At 52.1% G+C, this 19,228-nt stretch overlaps 1 protein-coding gene across 2 annotated transcripts; it reads left to right on the forward strand.

The window, feature by feature from the left end:
• The first annotated feature begins 975 nt into the window (after positions 1-975).
• On the forward strand, positions 976-11,350 carry SERPINH1 (serpin family H member 1). 2 transcript variants are annotated; one of them, XM_027978979.3, is made up of 6 exons: positions 976-1,048; positions 2,569-2,612; positions 5,119-5,774; positions 7,254-7,352; positions 7,475-7,707; positions 10,355-11,350. In XM_027978979.3, exons 3-6 carry the CDS (start codon positions 5,153-5,155, stop codon positions 10,655-10,657), a joined length of 1,257 nt encoding a protein of 418 aa, XP_027834780.1. In that variant the 5' UTR covers positions 976-1,048; positions 2,569-2,612; positions 5,119-5,152; the 3' UTR covers positions 10,658-11,350.
• The last annotated feature ends 7,878 nt before the right edge of the window (positions 11,351-19,228 follow it).

Raw genomic sequence — 19,228 nt, forward strand, 5'->3', positions numbered from 1 at the left:
TCAGTTGTGGGAGGGCAGGGGAGAGGAGCTGATAGTGAGACCTGTGGGAGGGGACTCAGATAGGGAGGGGGAAGGGATGACCCAGGAGAGAGAGACAGAGACAGACAAGGAAAGGAGGCAACGAATGACATTTCACAAAGGAACTGAGGCCCGGAAAGGAAAGTAACTTCCTTAGGGTCATACAGCATATTACTTAAAGGTCAGCCAGGGTATTCTCCTCGTGCACCCTTTCAGGCCCAGCCAGACTACCTGGTGTTCCCCAGGTGTCTCCAAAACCTTCCTGGGGTAAGGCCAGGTACAGGAACTGGCTGCCACTCTTCCTGTTAAGGTGGTCCCTCAGGTTGAGCTCCAAGGTGTTCAGGATAAACTGAAGACGGAGAAGGGTGCTGCCTCCCAACCTCTGACCACCTCCCCTGAGAGAAAGGAGAGGAGGGGGCTGGCAGGGGGGCCCAATTTCAGTTCGAGAATGGGGGAGTGGATCCTCCTGAAGGCAGATCCGCTGTCGGGTTAGGGGAGCTGGAAGGTGTGAGATCAGGGATAAGCCGGCTTGTGCCAAGAGCCTTGGGGTGTGGCGGCTCCTCTCCAGCGAGGACCCTGAAGCCCTGTGTCTAAGCGATCGGAACTCTCACTAGGGAGCCCCGTGTCCCCTTCATCTAAGCGGTCCGAACTCAAGTCTCAACTGAGTCGAAGGATGCCCGCTCGCTCCGCAGTCGTGCGGGCCCCGGGGCGCCCAGCACGGAGCTCCTGGGCGCTGCGATCGCTTCCGATAAGCAGGGCAGTAGGACCCAGGGGCCGGCTGACTGCCTGCAGAAGGAGGGGGCGGAAGCCGGGGTGGTTTGGGGGAGGTCTCTGGCTTTTTTTGGCGAGGCAGGGGCGCCCTCCGGAAGCTTTTCCAACTTTCCAGAAGTTTCTCGGGACGGGCGGGAGGTGGGGTGGGGGAACGCCATATATAGATCTGGAGCGCGGGGGCGCGGCGGAGAGTGGAATCCGTTCGCGGCTCCAGTGTGGCACTGTGACTGCGGTCCCGGCGCCAGCCCAGCCCGGCCAGGTGAGGGGCGGGGGGGGGCCGGGGGGAGCGGCGGGGAGCAGGGGGAGTTTTTTAGGGGGACTCAAGGGAATGAGAGGGGAGAGCGGCCCGGGCGAGGGTTTAGGGGCCAACCAGAGCCACAGACTAAGCCCGCAGACTGGAGTCCCAGCACTTTTGGGGGCAGCTGGAGAGTTGGAGATGGAGACTAGATGGTGACGGCGGAGAGAGCCTGAGGGCCACCGCCGCGATGGAGCCGGGATGGGCAGTCGGGACACTCCCAGGGCCCGGAGAAAGTGCAGGGTTCCCCAGAAGTGTGGGACAGGAGTGGTGGTGGCTAGGAGGGAACAGGCGAGCTGGGGGCCACGATGCTGAGGCTCCTCTCTCTGCAGGATCAAGGAGGGAGGATCCGGGTCTGCATTTCCTTCCAGCAAGAACAGGGAGGCCAGGCTGGCTTTGCATGTCCCTGTGCCTCCAGTTGTGGGTTGAGGCCCAAGGGCCAGTGGACCAGCCTCCTCACAGGCTTGATGGGGGGTATCTGAGCCTCCTGAGGAAGGGTAGTGGGGAGAGGAGGTGAACTAACCTTGACTTTTCCTGGAGCCTGTCTTGGCTTTCGGGGTCCCCACGGTTTGGGAGGAGTCACCCACCGCGACTCCATTTCTGATCAGCAGCCTGTATGCCTAGGTGATGGCAACTAAAAGAGGGACTTGGCTAGCACCAGTCTCCCCAACCTCCCTCCAAAAAGAGGCTGAGGAGGTGACCAGGTCTGCATCCCCCCAGAGAAGGGAGGACGGACAGGGATGGAGGGGGCTCCCTAGAATGCTTTTGGTCACCCGCTCTAATTCTGTCCGCCGCCACCTGGTTCCTGGAGTCACTGCAGCGTTAAGGTTACTTCAAAGGCCGGGGTTCCCTGCCCCCAGCTTAGGGACATTCCTGAGGTGACTGGAGTGGAGGGAGAAGAATGAAACCGGCTTCCAGCATGGCCAGAAAGCCTGGCCCCGCCTCTTCCAGGGTTTCCGGCTGGTCCCTCTGGTCTGCAGGGCCCGGATGGAGGCTGCAGGAAAATCTGGGGGCTTTGGTTCTCTGGAAGTCTCTGGCTGGGACCACACCCTCCTGCCCTCAGTTCATCTGCCCATCCCCCCTTCCTGAGGCCTCCTGGTCCCCTCCTTTTGTCTCTGGGCACTGGGATTCCCAGCAGAAATGTTTTTTTTAAAAACTGGCTGTAACCGGACACTGAATCCAGCCCTCTGGAGGGGCTCTGTGGGAGCTTCTGGGATGAGGGAGCCCTGTGCTAGGAAGCCCGACCCCCACTGATCCTTGACGATGGAGGTGGCTCCCTGCCCCTCTCTGGCCTCAGTTTCTCCTGCTATGCAGTGAAGTGGATGACATCCGAGTTCCCCCAGATCTGGAGCTGGTTGTGCCTGCCTTCTGTCAGGGGCAGAATAGATGGGGGTCCCTTAGCGGGGCTGGGCCTTCCAGGCCTGTCCTCACCACCACCCAGCTCTGCCCTACCCCATCCTCCTCACTCTTTTGCTTTCTTTCAGAATGAAAAAGGCAGGCCTTGACCTCCCCCTGAGGCAGTTTCAAGGTACTTTAGACCTCCTCAAGTGTTTGAGACCCTTTCTGGTGCTCCCACCCCTCTGCCAGTCCGCTTCCCTTTCATCTACTTAAAAAGCCTGGAATCCAGTCTCCTTCTTGCTAGCTGTGGGCACAGGCCTTGGTTCTGTGATTGTGTATTTTTCTTTGTGGGACCATAAATCATCTAACCTTGGCCTCAGGGCTGGGATTTCTCTGTGGCAACAGGGGCTGGGCTGTGGAAGGCTGGCTTGCTTGCAGTGACTTGCCTTCCTCCGTTCCTGACACTGGGTTAACAGCCCTTCACCCTAGCCGCACATCTCCCTGCAAAGTCTGATGTTGTGGTCTCGAAACTAGGGCCAGAAAGGCTCCGTGGCACCCCACGCCCTGGGACCTGAACCCAGGCCTCCGGCTTCCCCGGGCTGGAAGCCCCCCTCTGCAGGCGGGTGGAGATAATTCAGTTTCCAGCCTGCCACGTCACCCGGAGCCGGCAGTAGGAACAGGAGCGCAGCTATGTGGCTGCCTGAGGAATCCCAAACTAGTCATTTGGAGCTTTCTTGAAAAGCCCCTCCCAGCCCTTTGAGGTTCTGGTTGGCCAGGGGTGGGGGCTGTCGAGATAGTGCCTGCCACGTGGCAGGACTGTGAACTGGGCTACAAGATTATCTCTCCGGGGGATGCTGGTGACCTCTGCAGAGGTCCAAGCTCTGGCATCCGCTGTTTGGACTAAAGGCGGCCTTTGAATAGGATGACCATATGCCTGTTGTCCTGGCATAATAATTAGTAGTATTCCCACCGACTTGATGGACATGAGTTTGAGTGAACTCTGGGAGTTGGTGATGGACAGGGAGGCCTGGTGTGCTGCGGTTCATGGGGTCGCAAAGAATCAGACACGACTGAGCGACTGAGCTGAACTGAACTGATTACCACGTTACTCTCTTAAGTGTCCAAGTGTCCTTGTTTGTACAATAATTATTTAGGTCCTCTGCCTCTGAGGCTCTAGGCCTGGTGGGAGGAAGGTGACCTGGGCCCAGAGATATTCTATAGGGTAAAACTATCTTACCTATGCAATCCCTACTTTAGGCTACAGTTCTCTTTGGTACCTTCTCCCAGGCAGTTGTGGGTCTTGGTGGCCTTCCCTCCTTCCCAAATACTGAGGGTCGTTCACCAGGATTCTGAGTTTCCCACTTTGAGGACCACGAGTTGGGATGTGCCAGCGCAGTGGGATCCCAGCTTCTACCACAGTTCCTTCCAGCCCTTTTCTTTGCCCTATCATCTCGTCTTTCTTTGTGCTGTCCGAAGGAGAGGCGGAAATGATCTCAAAGTGGGGCGAGTGTGGAAATAAGTCAATGTGGAGAGACTGTCCTGATGGGAGGCCCCAGAGAGGGGCGAGGGGCTTGTCGTAGGGGACCCTGCGACAGCTGTGGTTTGAGGATGGCAGTCCTGAAGCCACAGTGTAGGTGGGCATGTGCGGCGATCTCTGCCAGATGGGAATGGGAGGGCAGAATGGAATCTGAGTGGCCCTTGCTTCCTGGGAGACTGAATATACAGCTGGCCACCAGCCTCTGGTGAACGGGAGCGGGTGTCAGTGTTCCTTTGAGCTGTAACGTGCCCTGTCCCTTAATATCCTTCCTCTCAGGAAACCTACCCCACCTCCTATCCCCCTCCTGCTTTTGTCCTGGGGATTTCCCATCTGCTCGAGGGGTGGTGGGCAGGCACGTCCTGCCAAGACAGAGGCCTGGGCATGGAGACCAAGACCCATACAACTTGGAAAATGGGAGCCCGAGACTTAGTGAGGGGTGGCCACACACACACATGCACGTTTTCAGACTCAAGGTCACCCTTTGGGGCAGCAGAGTAGAGCATCTGGGTTCTCTCTCATTTAATCAGTGAACCTACCGGTGACTCATTAACATCCCAGCGCAGAAGGGAAGGCATGGGGGAGGAACACTGTACCTCCGCCCACATGGCATGCTCTGTCCAGGCCCCTGAGTTTCATGCAGACCCTCAGCTCGTCTCCCACTTTCCCCCACCCACTGGAAAAGGGTCCCAGGGTTGTAAGAGATCTGAGCAAACTGAAGAGCCTGGGTTTGGCCAGGTGGCCCTGGTTTCTGTTCATTTAGGAATAGCTGAGGCCTGTTGCATGCTGGGCACAGGGGACTATAAAGGGGGGCCAGACGGGCTGTGTGTTCTGCCCTCCTGGAGGACACAGACTTCCAGGTCTGTGATGGAAACAATATGTAACAGACACATGAGTGTAAATGTTAAGTTCAGTGTAAGAAATAAATACGGCTGAGGTGGCTATTTGCTTGCTTTAGATGAGGAGTCAAAGAAGGCCTCAGAGATCTGGCAGATGGAGAGCCCCAGTTTGGGCAACCTGGAGTTAGGTCTGGGCTCCCCAGAGCTCTGGACTCTCCCACTCCCGTCTCCAGGGGACTCCGTGGCAGCCAGAAGGGTGGGGATGGGTGCAGGGGAAGAACAACTGGGGCTTCAGGAGTGCCCTCTCTCTGCCACCCTCATAGGTCCTCCTCGGTGCTCACAACCCACCTCCCAGCCATGCGTGCCCTCTTGCTCATCAGCACCATCTGCCTCCTGGCCAGGGCCCTGGCCGCTGAGGTGAAGAAACCCGCCGCTGCAGCAGCTCCGGGCACCGCGGAGAAGCTGAGCCCCAAGGCGGCCACACTGGCTGAGCGCAGCGCTGGCCTGGCCTTCAGCCTATACCAGGCCATGGCCAAGGACCAGGCGGTGGAGAACATCCTGTTGTCACCCGTGGTGGTGGCCTCGTCCCTGGGGCTAGTGTCGCTGGGCGGCAAGGCGGCCACGGCGTCGCAGGCCAAGGCGGTGCTGAGCGCCGAGCAGCTGCGCGACGATGAGGTGCACGCGGGCCTGGGCGAGCTGCTGCGCTCGCTCAGCAACAGCACGGCGCGCAACGTCACCTGGAAGCTGGGCAGCCGCCTGTATGGGCCCAGCTCCGTGAGCTTCGCAGAGGACTTCGTGCGTAGCAGCAAACAGCACTACAATTGTGAGCACTCCAAGATCAACTTCCGCGACAAGCGGAGCGCCCTGCAGTCCATCAACGAGTGGGCGGCGCAGACCACCGACGGCAAGCTGCCCGAGGTCACCAAGGACGTGGAGCGCACCGATGGCGCGCTGCTAGTCAATGCCATGTTCTTCAAGCGTGAGTCCAGTGGGGCGGGGCAGGGTGGGGCGGGGTCTCCTCTCCCTGAGGCCCCGCCCCCGGCAAGTCCGATCAATCAGTATTTCTGTGCCAAGCACCAGTCCTCATTAACAGCAACCCGTGGACGTGGAGGGAGGCAGTTATTGAACTCTTCATATATGACAAACTAGGTTTAGGGAGGTGTAGTGTTGTGTCTGGGGCTTCCCTGGTAGCCCAGCTGGTAAAGAATTTGCCTTCAATTCAGGAGACCTCACTTGCATTACTGGGTCAGGAAGATCCCCTGGAGAAGGGATAGGCTACCCATTCCAATATTCTTGGGCTTTTCTGGTGGTTCAGATGGTAAAGAACAATGCAAGAGACATGGATTCGATCCCTGGGTCAGGAAGATCCCCTGGAGGAGGGCATGGGAACCCACTCCAGTATTACTGTCTGGAGAATCCTGGTGGACACAGGAGCCTGGCAGGCTACAGTCCATGGGGTCGCAGAGTCAGACACGACTGAGTGACTCAGCACGGCACAGCACAGTGTTGTGTCTAAAGGAATGGGACACAGATACAAGCCCAGCCAAAGGACTCCACAGGATGTGTTGCATCACATCAGAGTGCTGTTGATTGTCTTGGAATTAAATTCAGTAATCATTTCTGCCTCAGTAATGAGCTGGCTCCACACTTGTGATCATGCCTAATGCTCAAAGCAACTGTGAGGGTAGGAGGTGTTACCTCCATTTCATAGGTGATAAAACAGGCTGAGCTAGGAGGAGAGAACCCAGACTCATGTCCAAGTGCATCTTGAATTGAAGATTTGATTCGGGCTTAATGTGTACTTCTGAGTACCTATATGGATAGCACTGTTGCTCTTACAGGCTGCTGTGAGGATGAGGTGCCCCTGTTTGACAAATGAGGGGACCAAGACAGGAGCGCTGAAAGGTTTTGCAGCCAGTTGGTGACTGAGACTGAACTTGAACACGGGTCTGGATGTGACTTTGGTCAGGACTCAGGCCACTGTCACAAATGCAAGGTTTTGGGGGTCATGGTTTTTGGTCACAGGGACAGGGCTTGCAGACAAGAATTAAAGGCAATCTTGGGGCACAAACCTCAGCTGGCAGGGGGTGTGGGGAGTTCAGCTCAGCACGTGTTGCCCAAATGCCTGGCAGGGGTCAGGGCAGAGGCGGACATGGCAGTGGCTGGACTGAGGGTCCTCCGTTTGGAGATATTTCCTGTCATGTGGAAACTGCCAGGCCCTGACTATGTGTAGAGAGCCCTGTCTTCAGGCAGCATGTCCCCATTCCGAAAGCAGGAGCATGTACTCTAGGGGACTGGGTGCGCAGCGAGGAGGTGGGCTGCAGCTGAACCTCAAAGACTGGAACGAAGGCCTGTGGCAGGGGTGAATCATCCGGGATGCTCAGTTGGGAGAATGTCTTTACAGGGTAAGGGGAGCAGCGCATCTGTTTCTGATCTTGTGCTCTACTTCCTGCTACAGCGCACTGGGACGAGAGATTCCACCACAAGATGGTGGACAACCGAGGCTTCATGGTGACCCGTTCCTATACCGTGGGTGTCACCATGATGCACCGGACAGGTAGGTGCCTTGCAGAGTAGGGTGGGCCGGGCGGGTGGGCAATGTGAGGCCCTGAGGGTGCTGAGGGCCTGGCCCGCCCTCGCCCCACAGCATGCCCAGTACCCGTTTGGCTTTTCTCCCAGGTCTCTACAACTACTATGACGACGAGAAGGAGAAGCTGCAGATGGTGGAGATGCCGCTGGCGCACAAGCTGTCCAGCCTCATCATCATCATGCCCCACCACGTGGAGCCCCTTGAGCGCCTGGAAAAGCTGCTGACCAAAGAGCAGCTGAAGGTCTGGATGGGCAAGATGCAGAAGAAGGCTGTGGCCATCTCCCTGCCCAAGGGAGTCGTGGAGGTGACCCACGACCTGCAGGTGAGGGGAGGCCCAACTCGGGCCTGCAGGGCTTAGAGTTGGGCAGGGGGGTGGTCTGTCATCAGCTCAGCGGGTCTGTCCTGAGCCCCTCTGGGTGTCCAGGCAGTACTGGGCTGTGCTGAGGGAGGGGGGCATGGGTCCCTGCCTTTGGGAAGATGGTGACAACAGCAGTACTTAATTGAGCACCTGCTGTGTGCAAGGCACACTTCCTAAGCACTCTGCATGTATTAAATTCTTAATCCTCAACACCATATTAGGCAGGACTATCAGCCTTATCTTACAGATGAGGAAACTGAGGCTCAGAAAAGTTGAATAACTTATCCAGAGTCATACAGTCTCTAACTCAGACATTTAGCACCAAGCCATGTCCTTAATCTTATGCTGTGCTGCCTCTCAGCACAAGGTGTAGGCATACCTCATTTTATCGTGCTTTTCTTTATTGCAGTTTTTTTTTTTTTTTTTTTACAAATTTTTGAAGATTTATGGCAACTCTACATCAAGCAAGTCTGGCTCCACTTTTCCAACAGCGTTTGCTCATTTCATGTCTCTGGGTTCCATTTTGGTAATTCTCTCGATATTTCAAAGCCTCCAACAGCAAAAGATTACAGCTCCCTAAAGACTCAGATGATGGTTAGCATTTTTAGCAATAAAGCATTTTTAATTAAGGTACATACATTGTTTTAAGGGATAATGCTGTTGCAGACTTAATAGACTATAGTGCAAACATAGCGTTTATATGCATCAGGAAAGCAAAAAATTTGTTTGACTCACTTACTGCAATATTCACTTTATTGTGGTGGTCTGGAACCAAACCCGCAATGTCTCTAGGGTATGCCTCCACTATTAAGCTGGAGGATTGTTCCCCATGCACTAGTAAGAATAATAATAGCTCTCAGCTCTGAGTCACTTGGTTGGAAACTTAACCAACCTGCTAAGCATCGTTTCCCCCTCATGACCACCCTGGGTGGTGGGCAGCAGCTCAGAGAGAAGCAGTGACTTGCTCAGGTTACCCTGGATAGTAAGTGCTGGGGCTGCAGTTCTCAGGTGGAGACTCAGGGTGGCCTTTTTGTCAATCAGGAGAGATTTTTTTTTTTTCTCTGTTCAAAAAGGAAAACTTTCATCTCATTCCTCCCTTAGGTTCCAGAAACCCTTGCCTGCAGAATTGATTCAGACTTGCTGCTGAGGGAGTGTGGAGGAGAAAGCTTAAGATGAGATGGGGCTTAGACTCCAAGCTGGAGACTGGTAGAACTTGTGTGGTCTGTGCGGTAGATAGCATGAGGTTTCCAGAGAGAAGCCACACCCGTCTCCCTCCTGGGCTTGTTCTGACACTCCCCCAGCCCGTTCTGCAGTTGCCATCACCTGACTCGTCTTCTTTCTCCCGTGTTTTCCTGGCACGCTGGGTGGACACACTGTCTACCACCGTACAGTAGATTGAGGTGGAAAATTCCAAGTGGTAATTTGTGCAAAGTCATGGGGACCGGAATAGCTGGGCCTCGAATGCCTCTCTCGGGACACCTGGACTCTCAGGCCCTAGGTATCAGGCCGGTTTGGCCATGCTGGGGAGGTGCACTGTCCTCCAGAAGCTGGGCCCTGAGGGCAGCTGTTCACTCAGCCGACAGTTCTTTACCACCGCCTCTTCTGCACTGAGAGCAGGGTGAGCCCCAAACATGGGCCCTGCCTTGAGGGAGCACTGAGCCAGGTGGGAGAGACGACAGGACCACACAGAGCGAGGCCAGGGCTGCGTGGCTCCAGTCTTGTGGGGCTGGGAAGGCTCCCCAGAAGACGTGGTGTCTAAAGGGCCTTACAGAGACAGGGTAGACACAAAGATGCTATTGAGGAGGCAGTTTCAGGGAAGCTGTTGCATGGAGAGCAGAGTGGTGCATGCTAGGGGGTGAAACTGTGATGCAAGCACAGTTCCTAGGAAAGAGCTTGTCCTTGGCTTCCAGGGGCTGTGCAGAGCCTTGGAAAGAGAGAAAGAGAGAGAGAAAGAGAGTGTGTGTGTGTGTTTTAACTTTTGAGATACTATGGAAATACATTAACATATGTTAAAAATAGATTAATGTAAGGAACCCTCATGTATCCATCACTCAACATCAACTGTCACACCCATCAGATTATCTTGAAGCAAATCCCAGCCTTCATATCACTCTGGAAAGATCTTAAGCCCCAGAGTGATGTGGTCAGAGCTGTCCTTAGGTCAGTCTTTCTCGAACATGAGTGTGTCAAGAATTACCTGGAGCATTGGTTAAGAAGGGTTCCTGGTCTACCTACAGACACTGTGATTCAGAGGCTCTGGGCTGGATCAGAAAACGTGCATTTCATATAAGCCCCCAGGGGAGGCCGATGCTGGCTGTCTACTACTCATACCACAGGTCAAGATTGCTCAGCGGGTCCAGGCATATATTCTGCCTTTTCCCCGAGTCTTGGTTTCCTCATCTGTGAAGTGGTGATTGGAAGCTCTTGCAGGGCTGTCAAGAATTAGGAAAGTGGTTTGCAGTTTCCACACCATGTCTGGCACACAGAAGGTGGCCAGGGAATGGTGACTTCTGCTCAGAGAAGAGGAGAGACAGTGGGTGGTGTGGGTGGAGGGCAAGGGGCTAGGAACTTTGCCTACCATGGTTTCACCATCATCCACCTGATTCTACAGAAACACTTGGCTGGACTGGGTCTGACCGAGGCCATCGACAAGAACAAGGCAGACCTGTCTCGCATGTCGGGCAAGAAGGACCTGTACCTGGCCAGCGTGTTCCATGCCACTGCCTTCGAGTGGGACACGGACGGCAACCCCTTCGACCAGGATATCTACGGGCGTGAGGAGCTGCGCAGCCCCAAGCTCTTCTACGCGGACCACCCCTTCATCTTCCTGGTTCGAGACACCCAGAGCGGCTCTCTGCTGTTCATCGGGCGCCTAGTCCGGCCCAAGGGCGACAAGATGCGAGACGAGTTGTAGGGCCCCAGGGTGGGTGTGGGATGGCAGGGGGCAGTGGGAGGCTCCTGAGACACATGGGTGCTACAGGGGTGGGGGAGCTGAGGTACCGACCTTGGATAGTCTGGGGTGGGGGTGGGAAAACAGGGGGCTTCCTGTGTGTCTGAGCAGCCCTTCCCTGCCTGGATTCACTCTGCTTGGACACGGTCCCCCAGGTGTCATGATGCTGAGCCCGGAGACCCCGTGTCCCATGGGAGCTGGACGGCAGTCGTCGAGCCCCGCTCTCAGTCCTGGGATCCAGCCTGCCTCAATCAGTGTTCATATTTATAGCCCAGTGCTTTCTCATCTGTGAGATGGAATCGAGCTGGGGGTTCAGCCAAGCCCTCATGGAATGGGGGCCCTCTTCCTGACACGACCACCACCTCAGCCCCCTCCCAATCTTCTCCCAACTTCCCTCATTTATAAAACTAGGTGCTGCAGTCCCTGGGACAGGTACTCCCACAGTGAGTCTGACCCCTGAGAGGGGGTTAAGAAATAGCTCATGGAGGGGGGTGGGTTTGGGCAGACTCCGATCAGGCATCATGGGGATGAACATTGTTTTTTTCCTTTTATAGATTTTCAAAAATGGGGAGGAAAGTGGGGAAATGAGCCTTTGTTGCTATCAAACCAAGAACTTATTTGTACAATTTTTTTTTCAATAAAACTTTTCCAGTGAAATTTTGTTGGATTATGGAAGGTGACTGGATCAGAGGTTACCATGTCATTCTTCCCTGGGGACAAGGATTCCTTCTGTTAAGCCCTGTTTGCTACTAATAGTCCTTGTCAGGCCCCCAAATCCTGGCAGATAACGAGATAATACTGTGTGGCAGGCCCACTGTGTGCTGACTCTGGGAATTGTGGCTCTGGCTGCCCTGGAGAGGTGGAGGCTGCAGGGCCAGAATGGAGCCCAGGGCTTTGCTGTCCTGCTGCCTTCAGGATCCCAGTCTTCAGCCCCGAGGCCTTCCTTTCAGTTTGACCTCATCCACATCCAGGGCTGGAGGGCACAAGCTTAGGCTCCCTGACTGGGCAGGACTTTGTGAAGGAGGAACTTGTAGGGTCCTTGCTCTGTACTTCGGTTTGGAGCAGGAGCCGAGGAGAGTCCTGATAAACACAATGGTTACCTCTTCTGAGGCTTGGGGCTCCTGACCTCACAGCTCAGGGAGGGAGAGGGCAAGTGGATTGCACAGGACAGAAGAGGAGTGGCCAGCGAGGCAGAGGAACAGAGGAAACTGGGTTCATGACCCATCTCTGCTGCTTGCTGGCTGTGTGACTTTGGGCACCTCTCCTGCTTCCTTTTGCCAACAACTCTGCCCTGGGTGGTGTTGGTCTCAAAAGGAAGTCCCTGCCTGACTGGGCAACCTAGGTAGAGTCCTCCAAGAAGTGAATGGGCTGCAGAAGGGCCAGCCCATTCATTCTCATTATTACCATAATGCCATGGCTGTTCAGAGCTCCAGGGCTGTTCTCTGTTGTGGACTCTGTAAATTAGATCTCTGCCCTCAAAAGGTTTCATCTAGAAGTGGAGACGTAGAGACAGTGACAAGCATGCTCACTACGGTGTTCCAGACATGCCACGCTTATTCTCCTGAGTCAGGGCCTTTGCACTACTTCTTTCTGGAAAATGATTCGTCTAGATCTTTGCAAGACTGCTTTTTTTTTGGTCTTCCAGAAATCAGCCTAAATATCTACTCCACAAAGCATTCCGTAACCTCACTATATAAGCAGCTTCGATTTTTAGTCAGTTGTTCAATCACTCAGTCGTGTCCAACTCTTTGCGACCCCATGGATTGTAGCACACCAGGCTTCCCTGTCCTTCACCATCTCCTGGAGCTTGCTCAGACTCGTCCATTGAGTCGGTGATGCCATCCAACTATCTTGTCTTCTGTTGTCCCCTTCTCCTGTCTTCAATCTTTCCCAGCATCAGGGTCTTTTCAAATGAGTCAGTTCTTTGCATCAGATGGCCTAAGTATTGGAGCCTCAGCCTCAGCATCAGTCCCTCCGATGAATATTCAGGATTAATTTCCTTTAGGATGGACTGGTTGGATCTCCTTGCAGTCCAAGGAGCTCTCAAGAGTCTTCTCCAACACCACAGTTCAAAAGCATCAATTCTTTGGCGCTTAAGCTTCTTTAGGGTCCAACTCTCATATCCATACATGACCACTGGAAAAACCATAGCCTTGACTAGATGGACATTTATTGGTAAATTAATGTCTCTGCTTTTTAATATGCTGTCTAGATTTGTCATAGCTTTTCTCCCAAGGAGCAAGCATCTTTTAATTTCATGGCTGCAGTCACCATCTGCAGTGATTTTGGAGCCCAAGAAACTAAAGTCTATGTTACTTAACTTTGTTTTCTTGTTTTACTGACTCTGCTCTTAAATTTTCTACCTATTGACACATTCACGGTCTGTCCCCACTACTAGAATGGAAGCTCCGTGGGAATACGGACCATGTCTTGTTCATCTTATTTATGTCCTGCACCCAAATTCAGTGCCTCACACACACACATAAGACACTCAAAACATGCATTAGTAAGTGGAAGATCTGTGTTAGAAGGGCACCAGGGCTTTGGGAATCCAGAGGAAGAAGCCATGACTGCTATGGGGAGATCCCAAGAGGAAGTGACATGGGGTAAGTAGGCCTTGAAGGGTAAGTAGGCATTTCTTGATCAGAATAGTGATTTTAATAATACCAGCGGATCCTACCTCTGTATTTTGCTTCTGCTGCTGCTGCTAAGTTGCTTCAGTCGTGTCCAACTACTATGTGCCAAACACCATGTCAGTCACTTAATATATATATTTTGTCCCAGTCTCCTGACACCTTGGCTAGGTAGGGATTATTCCCATTTTACAGATGAGATAACCAAGGCTGAGAGAGATTAAGTGATGTACCTGAGGTTCCCCAGCCAGGGGGGTGAGCTGGGAAATGTTCCTAGTCAATTAAGAGTTCTTTCTCCATGCCACATGGGAAGGGTTGGAAAGGAACTGGCCAGATTTTAATAATAAAGCTGTATAACCTCACAGTCTCTATACGTTATCCCACTTAATCCCCATAATAGCCCAATTAGGTGGGAGGTCTTCCTAATCCCACAGGTATAGCTCAGAGATGGGGAGACTGGACTAGAACTCAGGACTTCTGGACGCAAAGCTCAGCCTACAACAGCGCCCCTAGCAGGTGGGCATGGGACAGTGAAGGAAGCCAGGGCTGAGTGTGGGGCTGCCCAGATGACGCCAAGGGGGCCCTGAGGCCACCTGCCTCCGTCTGGGCACAGGTGGGAGGGTGGTGAGAGGTCCGTGCTCCCCCTTCACAGTGAGGGATGGCAGGGCAGGTGGCGGAGGTGGGTAGATAGGTCAGGGTTGGACCAGCCTTGTCAGTGCCCCTGATGGCCCATCACAGTCCAGTGTGGAGCTTTCTTGCCACCTTGAGGCCATTGAAGGGACCTCTCTGCTATTTCCACCACAATGCTTGTTAAGTCTCAGAGAAACGATGACCCTGCTTCACTGTGTGGGTCCTGGGTGTGAGTGCAAGTGTGAGGAGATGGGGATTAACTTTCTGTTGAGCACCAACTGTGTGCCCAGCAATGCTGTGTATAATCTCATTTAATTCTTAGAGCCTCCCTCAGGGGTGGCTATTACTACTAACTTGGTAGCCCCAAGTTATAGATGAGAAAACTGGGGCTTAGAGAATAACGTGACCTGCCCAAGGCCACCTAGCAGGTCAATGACAGATCCTGGCAAGTATGGGAGTGCAGGTCTGCTGGCTGTGGAGGAGAGAGGGGGTCAATACGCACGAGGTCCTCGTTTATAGGAGGGAGTCAGTAACCAATGGGATCCTATATAATCTTTACCCCAGTTTATGCACCTGGGGCTCATTATCCTGCATCTTATGGAGGAGGAAACAGATTACAGCTAAAACCTCTTTGAAAGTGGGCCCTTGTCTGCCTGTGCCCTGCCACATCTCAAGACCCAGTGTACCCTTGGCACATAGGAGGTGCCTAATAAATGCTCATTCAAAGGAAGTGATTCAGTGGGTCCCCTGGTGCTTAGTGGCAGAGACACTGGGGCCGGAAACCCAGCTCTGCCACTCCTAGCTGTGTGACCTTGGACCAGTTGCTTAACTTCTGTGAGTTTCAGTTTCCTCACTAATAAGATGGGAATGATAACAGTACATATCTCATAGAGTCGTGGTGATAATGAAATGAGAATGAATTTTCCCAGTAACCCATGGTACTTTGGCAATATGTAGCTGAGAAATACTAACTATTAAAAAGAGACGGCAAGTAACTCAAGATCATACTGCAGAGATGGGATTTGAACTCAGATCTCTACAACTTTAAAGCCTGATTTTTTTAAATTAAAAATATGTATTTATTTGGCTACATTGGGTCTTAGTTGGGCATGCAAGATCTTTAGGTGCAGCTCAAGAGCTTCTCTCTAGTTGTAGCATACAGGCTTAGTTGCCCTGTGGCATGGGGGATCTTAGTTCCCCGACCAGGGATCAAACCCACGTCCCCCACTTTGGAAGGCAGATTCTTTACCCCTGGACCACCAAGGAAGTCCCCTGAAGCCTGATTATTTCTATTATGCCATACAATCTGGGGATCAGGCTGAGCTGAAGCGGTCAGTGGAGACTCCCTGGAAGAAGAGTGCTAGAGGTGGGTAGGAAAGGGAGGAAGAGGCATGCTGGAAAAAAGGCCCAGCTTGAACAGAGATGTGGCCACTGGGAGGGTCGTGGGAGCTTGGGACACAGTGAGAGGCCTGGGGAGGGTGGGGGCAGGGGACTGGTGAGGTGGAGGAAGGCCTGGCTGCCAGGCTTTGGGCTGAACCGCTCAGAGAGGCTGGAAGGAGAGGCTGATGGGGAGGCCCTGAGGTCAGTGAATGGTTTATTCTTTTTCACTGTTTCAGTGAATGTTTTTGCCGGAGCAGATCAGCTGGTTTCGCCTCTCCCACTCCAATTTCCCTCCTCTCCCCAGAGCTTGACTTATGCCTCCCCTGGACTTCCCTCCCTCTCCTTTTGCTCCTGCAGCCTCTTCTGCTGGCATCATGCCTCCCTCACCTCTGCCCATGGATGCCCTACTCATCCTTCAAAGCCTGTCTCAAAGGTTACTGACTCCCTGGAGACCCTCCCTGGGCCCTGTCAGAAGTCTGGCCATCTCTGCGCTCCCAGGGTCTTATGGAAGCATCTCTGGGCAGCACACACCGAACATTCCCTCCAGATGCTCTTGGCAGGGGGCGGTATTTGGACCTTCACTACCACTTGCTGTCACCTTTCTTCCTTCCTCTCTGTCAAGGACATGTCTTCTCAGCTCCTCCACACGCCTACCTCCAGTGTCTCATTTCTAAGGGGAGCATACAGTCCACGTGGTTAGGCACGAGCTAACCCACCCGCTGTTTCAGCAAGAATTAGCAAGTGTTTTGACACTTCAAATACACCTACTGAGAAGTGGTCAGACTTTTCTTTTTTTTTTTCCATGTCATTTCTCCATTAACCTAGTCTTGGTATAAGCCAGAGATGACAAACTCAGCAGGGGAAGGGAGAAGAGGCCCGAGAACAGGAGGGGTGTGCTAAGCTATGTTATATAACTTAACCAAGACGGGACTTTGATGCTGCAGTCAACAAATTACATTGTCAGTTTGTCAGTTGCATTCACGTCACTGCTAGATCGCGGGTGAAATTTAGGGCACTGAGCTCAGGGTGGGAATTAGAGGCCATATGGGAGGATTTGAATGATTTAGAACACCCCTAGCTCCACTAAATCCCCATGCAGCACAAGCTGCCTTCCCTGAAGACCTTGAAATGACCTTGTCTTGGAAGTTATCTGCAAAGTGTTTTAGTTGTTTATTGTAGAGAAACAAACCACTCCACACATAGTGGCTTAAAATGACAATTCGTTCTTTTTCACAGTTCTGTGGGTTGGCTGGGGGCTTATTCCACTGGTCTGGTCTGGGTTGGCTTCGGTGACTGCATCCACTAGACGCTGGGCTTAGCTGGAATGCCCGGGCGCTGAGCTTCTCTCTCATGTGGTCCTGCATCTCCCTCTTCTTCCTGGCACAGTGGTGGCCTCAGGATTCTCAGATGATGAAGGCAGGAGCTAAGCCTCTGAGGCCTGAGCTCTGCAGCTTCAATCATGTTGCTTCCATCTCATTCTGTTGGTCAAAGCAAGTCACCAAGCCAGCCAGGATTCAAGGCGTGAGGAAGAGACTCTACCCATGGATGAAAGGAGCTGCAAAATATCTACTTCGCAAGGGGCGGCCAACCCTCTTCATGTCCCAGCCCCATTTTCTCTAGTCCCATAACTGGATTTAGATGCTTTCCTGCCTCAGGGGACTAGTTCCAGAGTCAGATCGGGGAGGAAGAAGCATCCACATCAGAAGAATTGCAAGGTTTTGCTAATTTATTAATATATCACCCAAAAGTCTGGATAATGTTTGTGGGGATGTTGTCTGTGGGTGCTAGTCCTTGGACGGAGGAACATAATTTTCACTGGGCTGGACTATCCGTGTGAGTATGTTTACCGCCGATCCCAGAGTCAGTGTGCTAGTTTGAGCACCTACGAGTGGTTTTCATTATTTGCTTAGTTGGTTGACAGAAACCTGGATTCAGCTGAGGTCTATGCTTGATATTGAAATGCCAGAATTCTTTGCTTTAATATAGAGGAAGGAATCCAGTGCTAAGGGAGGAAGCAATGTTGATGTGGATTTACCCTGTGTGATCCACTCACATACCCCCCCAAGCCAAGTTCCACAGTCCCAACTTCCTCTTAGCCTGGAGGAAATTCCCTTCACCAAGGCACAGAGAAACATGTCAGTGAGGGGAGCATCTTTGAACCTGATGTAGTACTTTCCTCTGCAGGCTAAGGATGCTAGTGAAAGACACTGTCACTCTATAATTTTAGTGGAAATGATGGGATCCCAGGGGAGCAGAGCACACACAGCAACACTTCGTCACCTGGGACAGCAGATGCCAAGTGATACTCAGAAAGATCTAACCCACAGATGTCTTTAGCAAAGACCAATTGTTTAAGGGCCAAATAAGACCAAAGGGAATAGACAGGCAGCCTCTAAGTCCTCCGTAATCTGTGTAACAGAAACAACAAAGCAAAACCACAAATAAAACCCTCCAGTCCTGCTAGCAAAAACCTGATCTGACCCATTATGAAAGAGAACTTTGGTCCCTCACCCAAAGTAACCCTTGAAAGGAAGAGAGGCCAGTACCCTTCAGAGTGAGCCCTTCAATAGAACCCCAGATACATACTGTAAATCTTCCTTTTAGCCTACCTTCCACAAAGGGTCCTAGACCGTTTGCCAGAGAACTGTGCTCTGTGAAAGGAAAACACACGGGCTTTTCAGGATTAGCAGGACTTGAGTCTATCTAATGCTAATTCCTGAGAACACAGAACACCACTGTGTAGAGGTTCACAAGTGTCAGGCGACAACCAGAGTCTGCCTTCAGTCCAGGCATGGTGCCTGGGCTCATCTTGCAGTTGTGTCTTTAGTTTCAGGGAGTATAATTGAAATCTACAGCATACATGCCCCTGTAGACTGTGGATAAGGGCCGTTATGGTAGAAAGGGCCAAGCGGAAGCTTCTCGAACTTTTTCTTCTTACTGATCAATAACCCAAAGTAATGGTGCAAATCTAGGAAAATTACAGAAATTTGTGCCCCCATCAAAGACTTGAGAGATGCAAGCTACTTTCTATTGCATCTCGCTTAACTTACTCCTTCAGTCTCTGCAGAAGGCATAAGTCTTGGAGGATGAACAGGGAATTACCATAAACTTACTCAGGTGATTCCAAATAATGATTCCAGCAGCTCCCATTCTAGGTGCAGTCTTTTTTAAAAGAATGAATAGGTGTAGCCTTTTTATGGGAGCAAATATACATATTTTTTTGTCACTTAATATGAAACTATTTATCTGAAAAAGAATTTTTTTTTTTAAATCTTCCTCTATAGAAAATACCAGAAGCAGCCTTATTTTTCTTGGCAGGGGCAGCAATACAGCTTTCTCATCTTGTCTTGAAACTCTGATTTCTGTTACAATGTAACCTGATCATCCTTCCATAACACAGACACAGAATGTCTATTACGTTGATGACATCATGTTCCTAGGATTCAGAGAGTTAAAAGTAGCAGATACTTTAAGATTAAAAAATGTGCTGATACTGGGAGATGAATCCCATAAGAACATAAGGGCCTGCCACCTGAGTGAAGTTTCTGGGTGTTCAGTGCTCTGGATCATGCCAGGAAAGAGATACTGGCTGGGGTTCTTCAGAGAAACAAAATGAATAGAAGACACAGCTATAGATATGTATATATAGAGATAGAGAGATACAAAGAGATGTATTATAAGGAATTGGCTCACTGGATTATTGAAGCTGAGAAGTCCTGTGATGTAAGCTGGAGAGCTAGGAGTTCCAGTGGTATAGTTTCAGTTCAAGTTTGAAGGCCTGAAAAGCAGGAGAGGTGGTTAGTTCCAGTCTGAAAGTAGGAGAAGACCGATGTCCCAGCTTGAAGATAGCCAGGCAGAGGGCAAATGTTGCCTTACTCAGTCCTTTGTTCTA

Source organism: Ovis aries, chromosome 15, assembly GCF_016772045.2.
Source record: "Ovis aries strain OAR_USU_Benz2616 breed Rambouillet chromosome 15, ARS-UI_Ramb_v3.0, whole genome shotgun sequence".
Classification (NCBI taxonomy): Eukaryota; Metazoa; Chordata; class Mammalia; order Artiodactyla; family Bovidae; genus Ovis; species Ovis aries.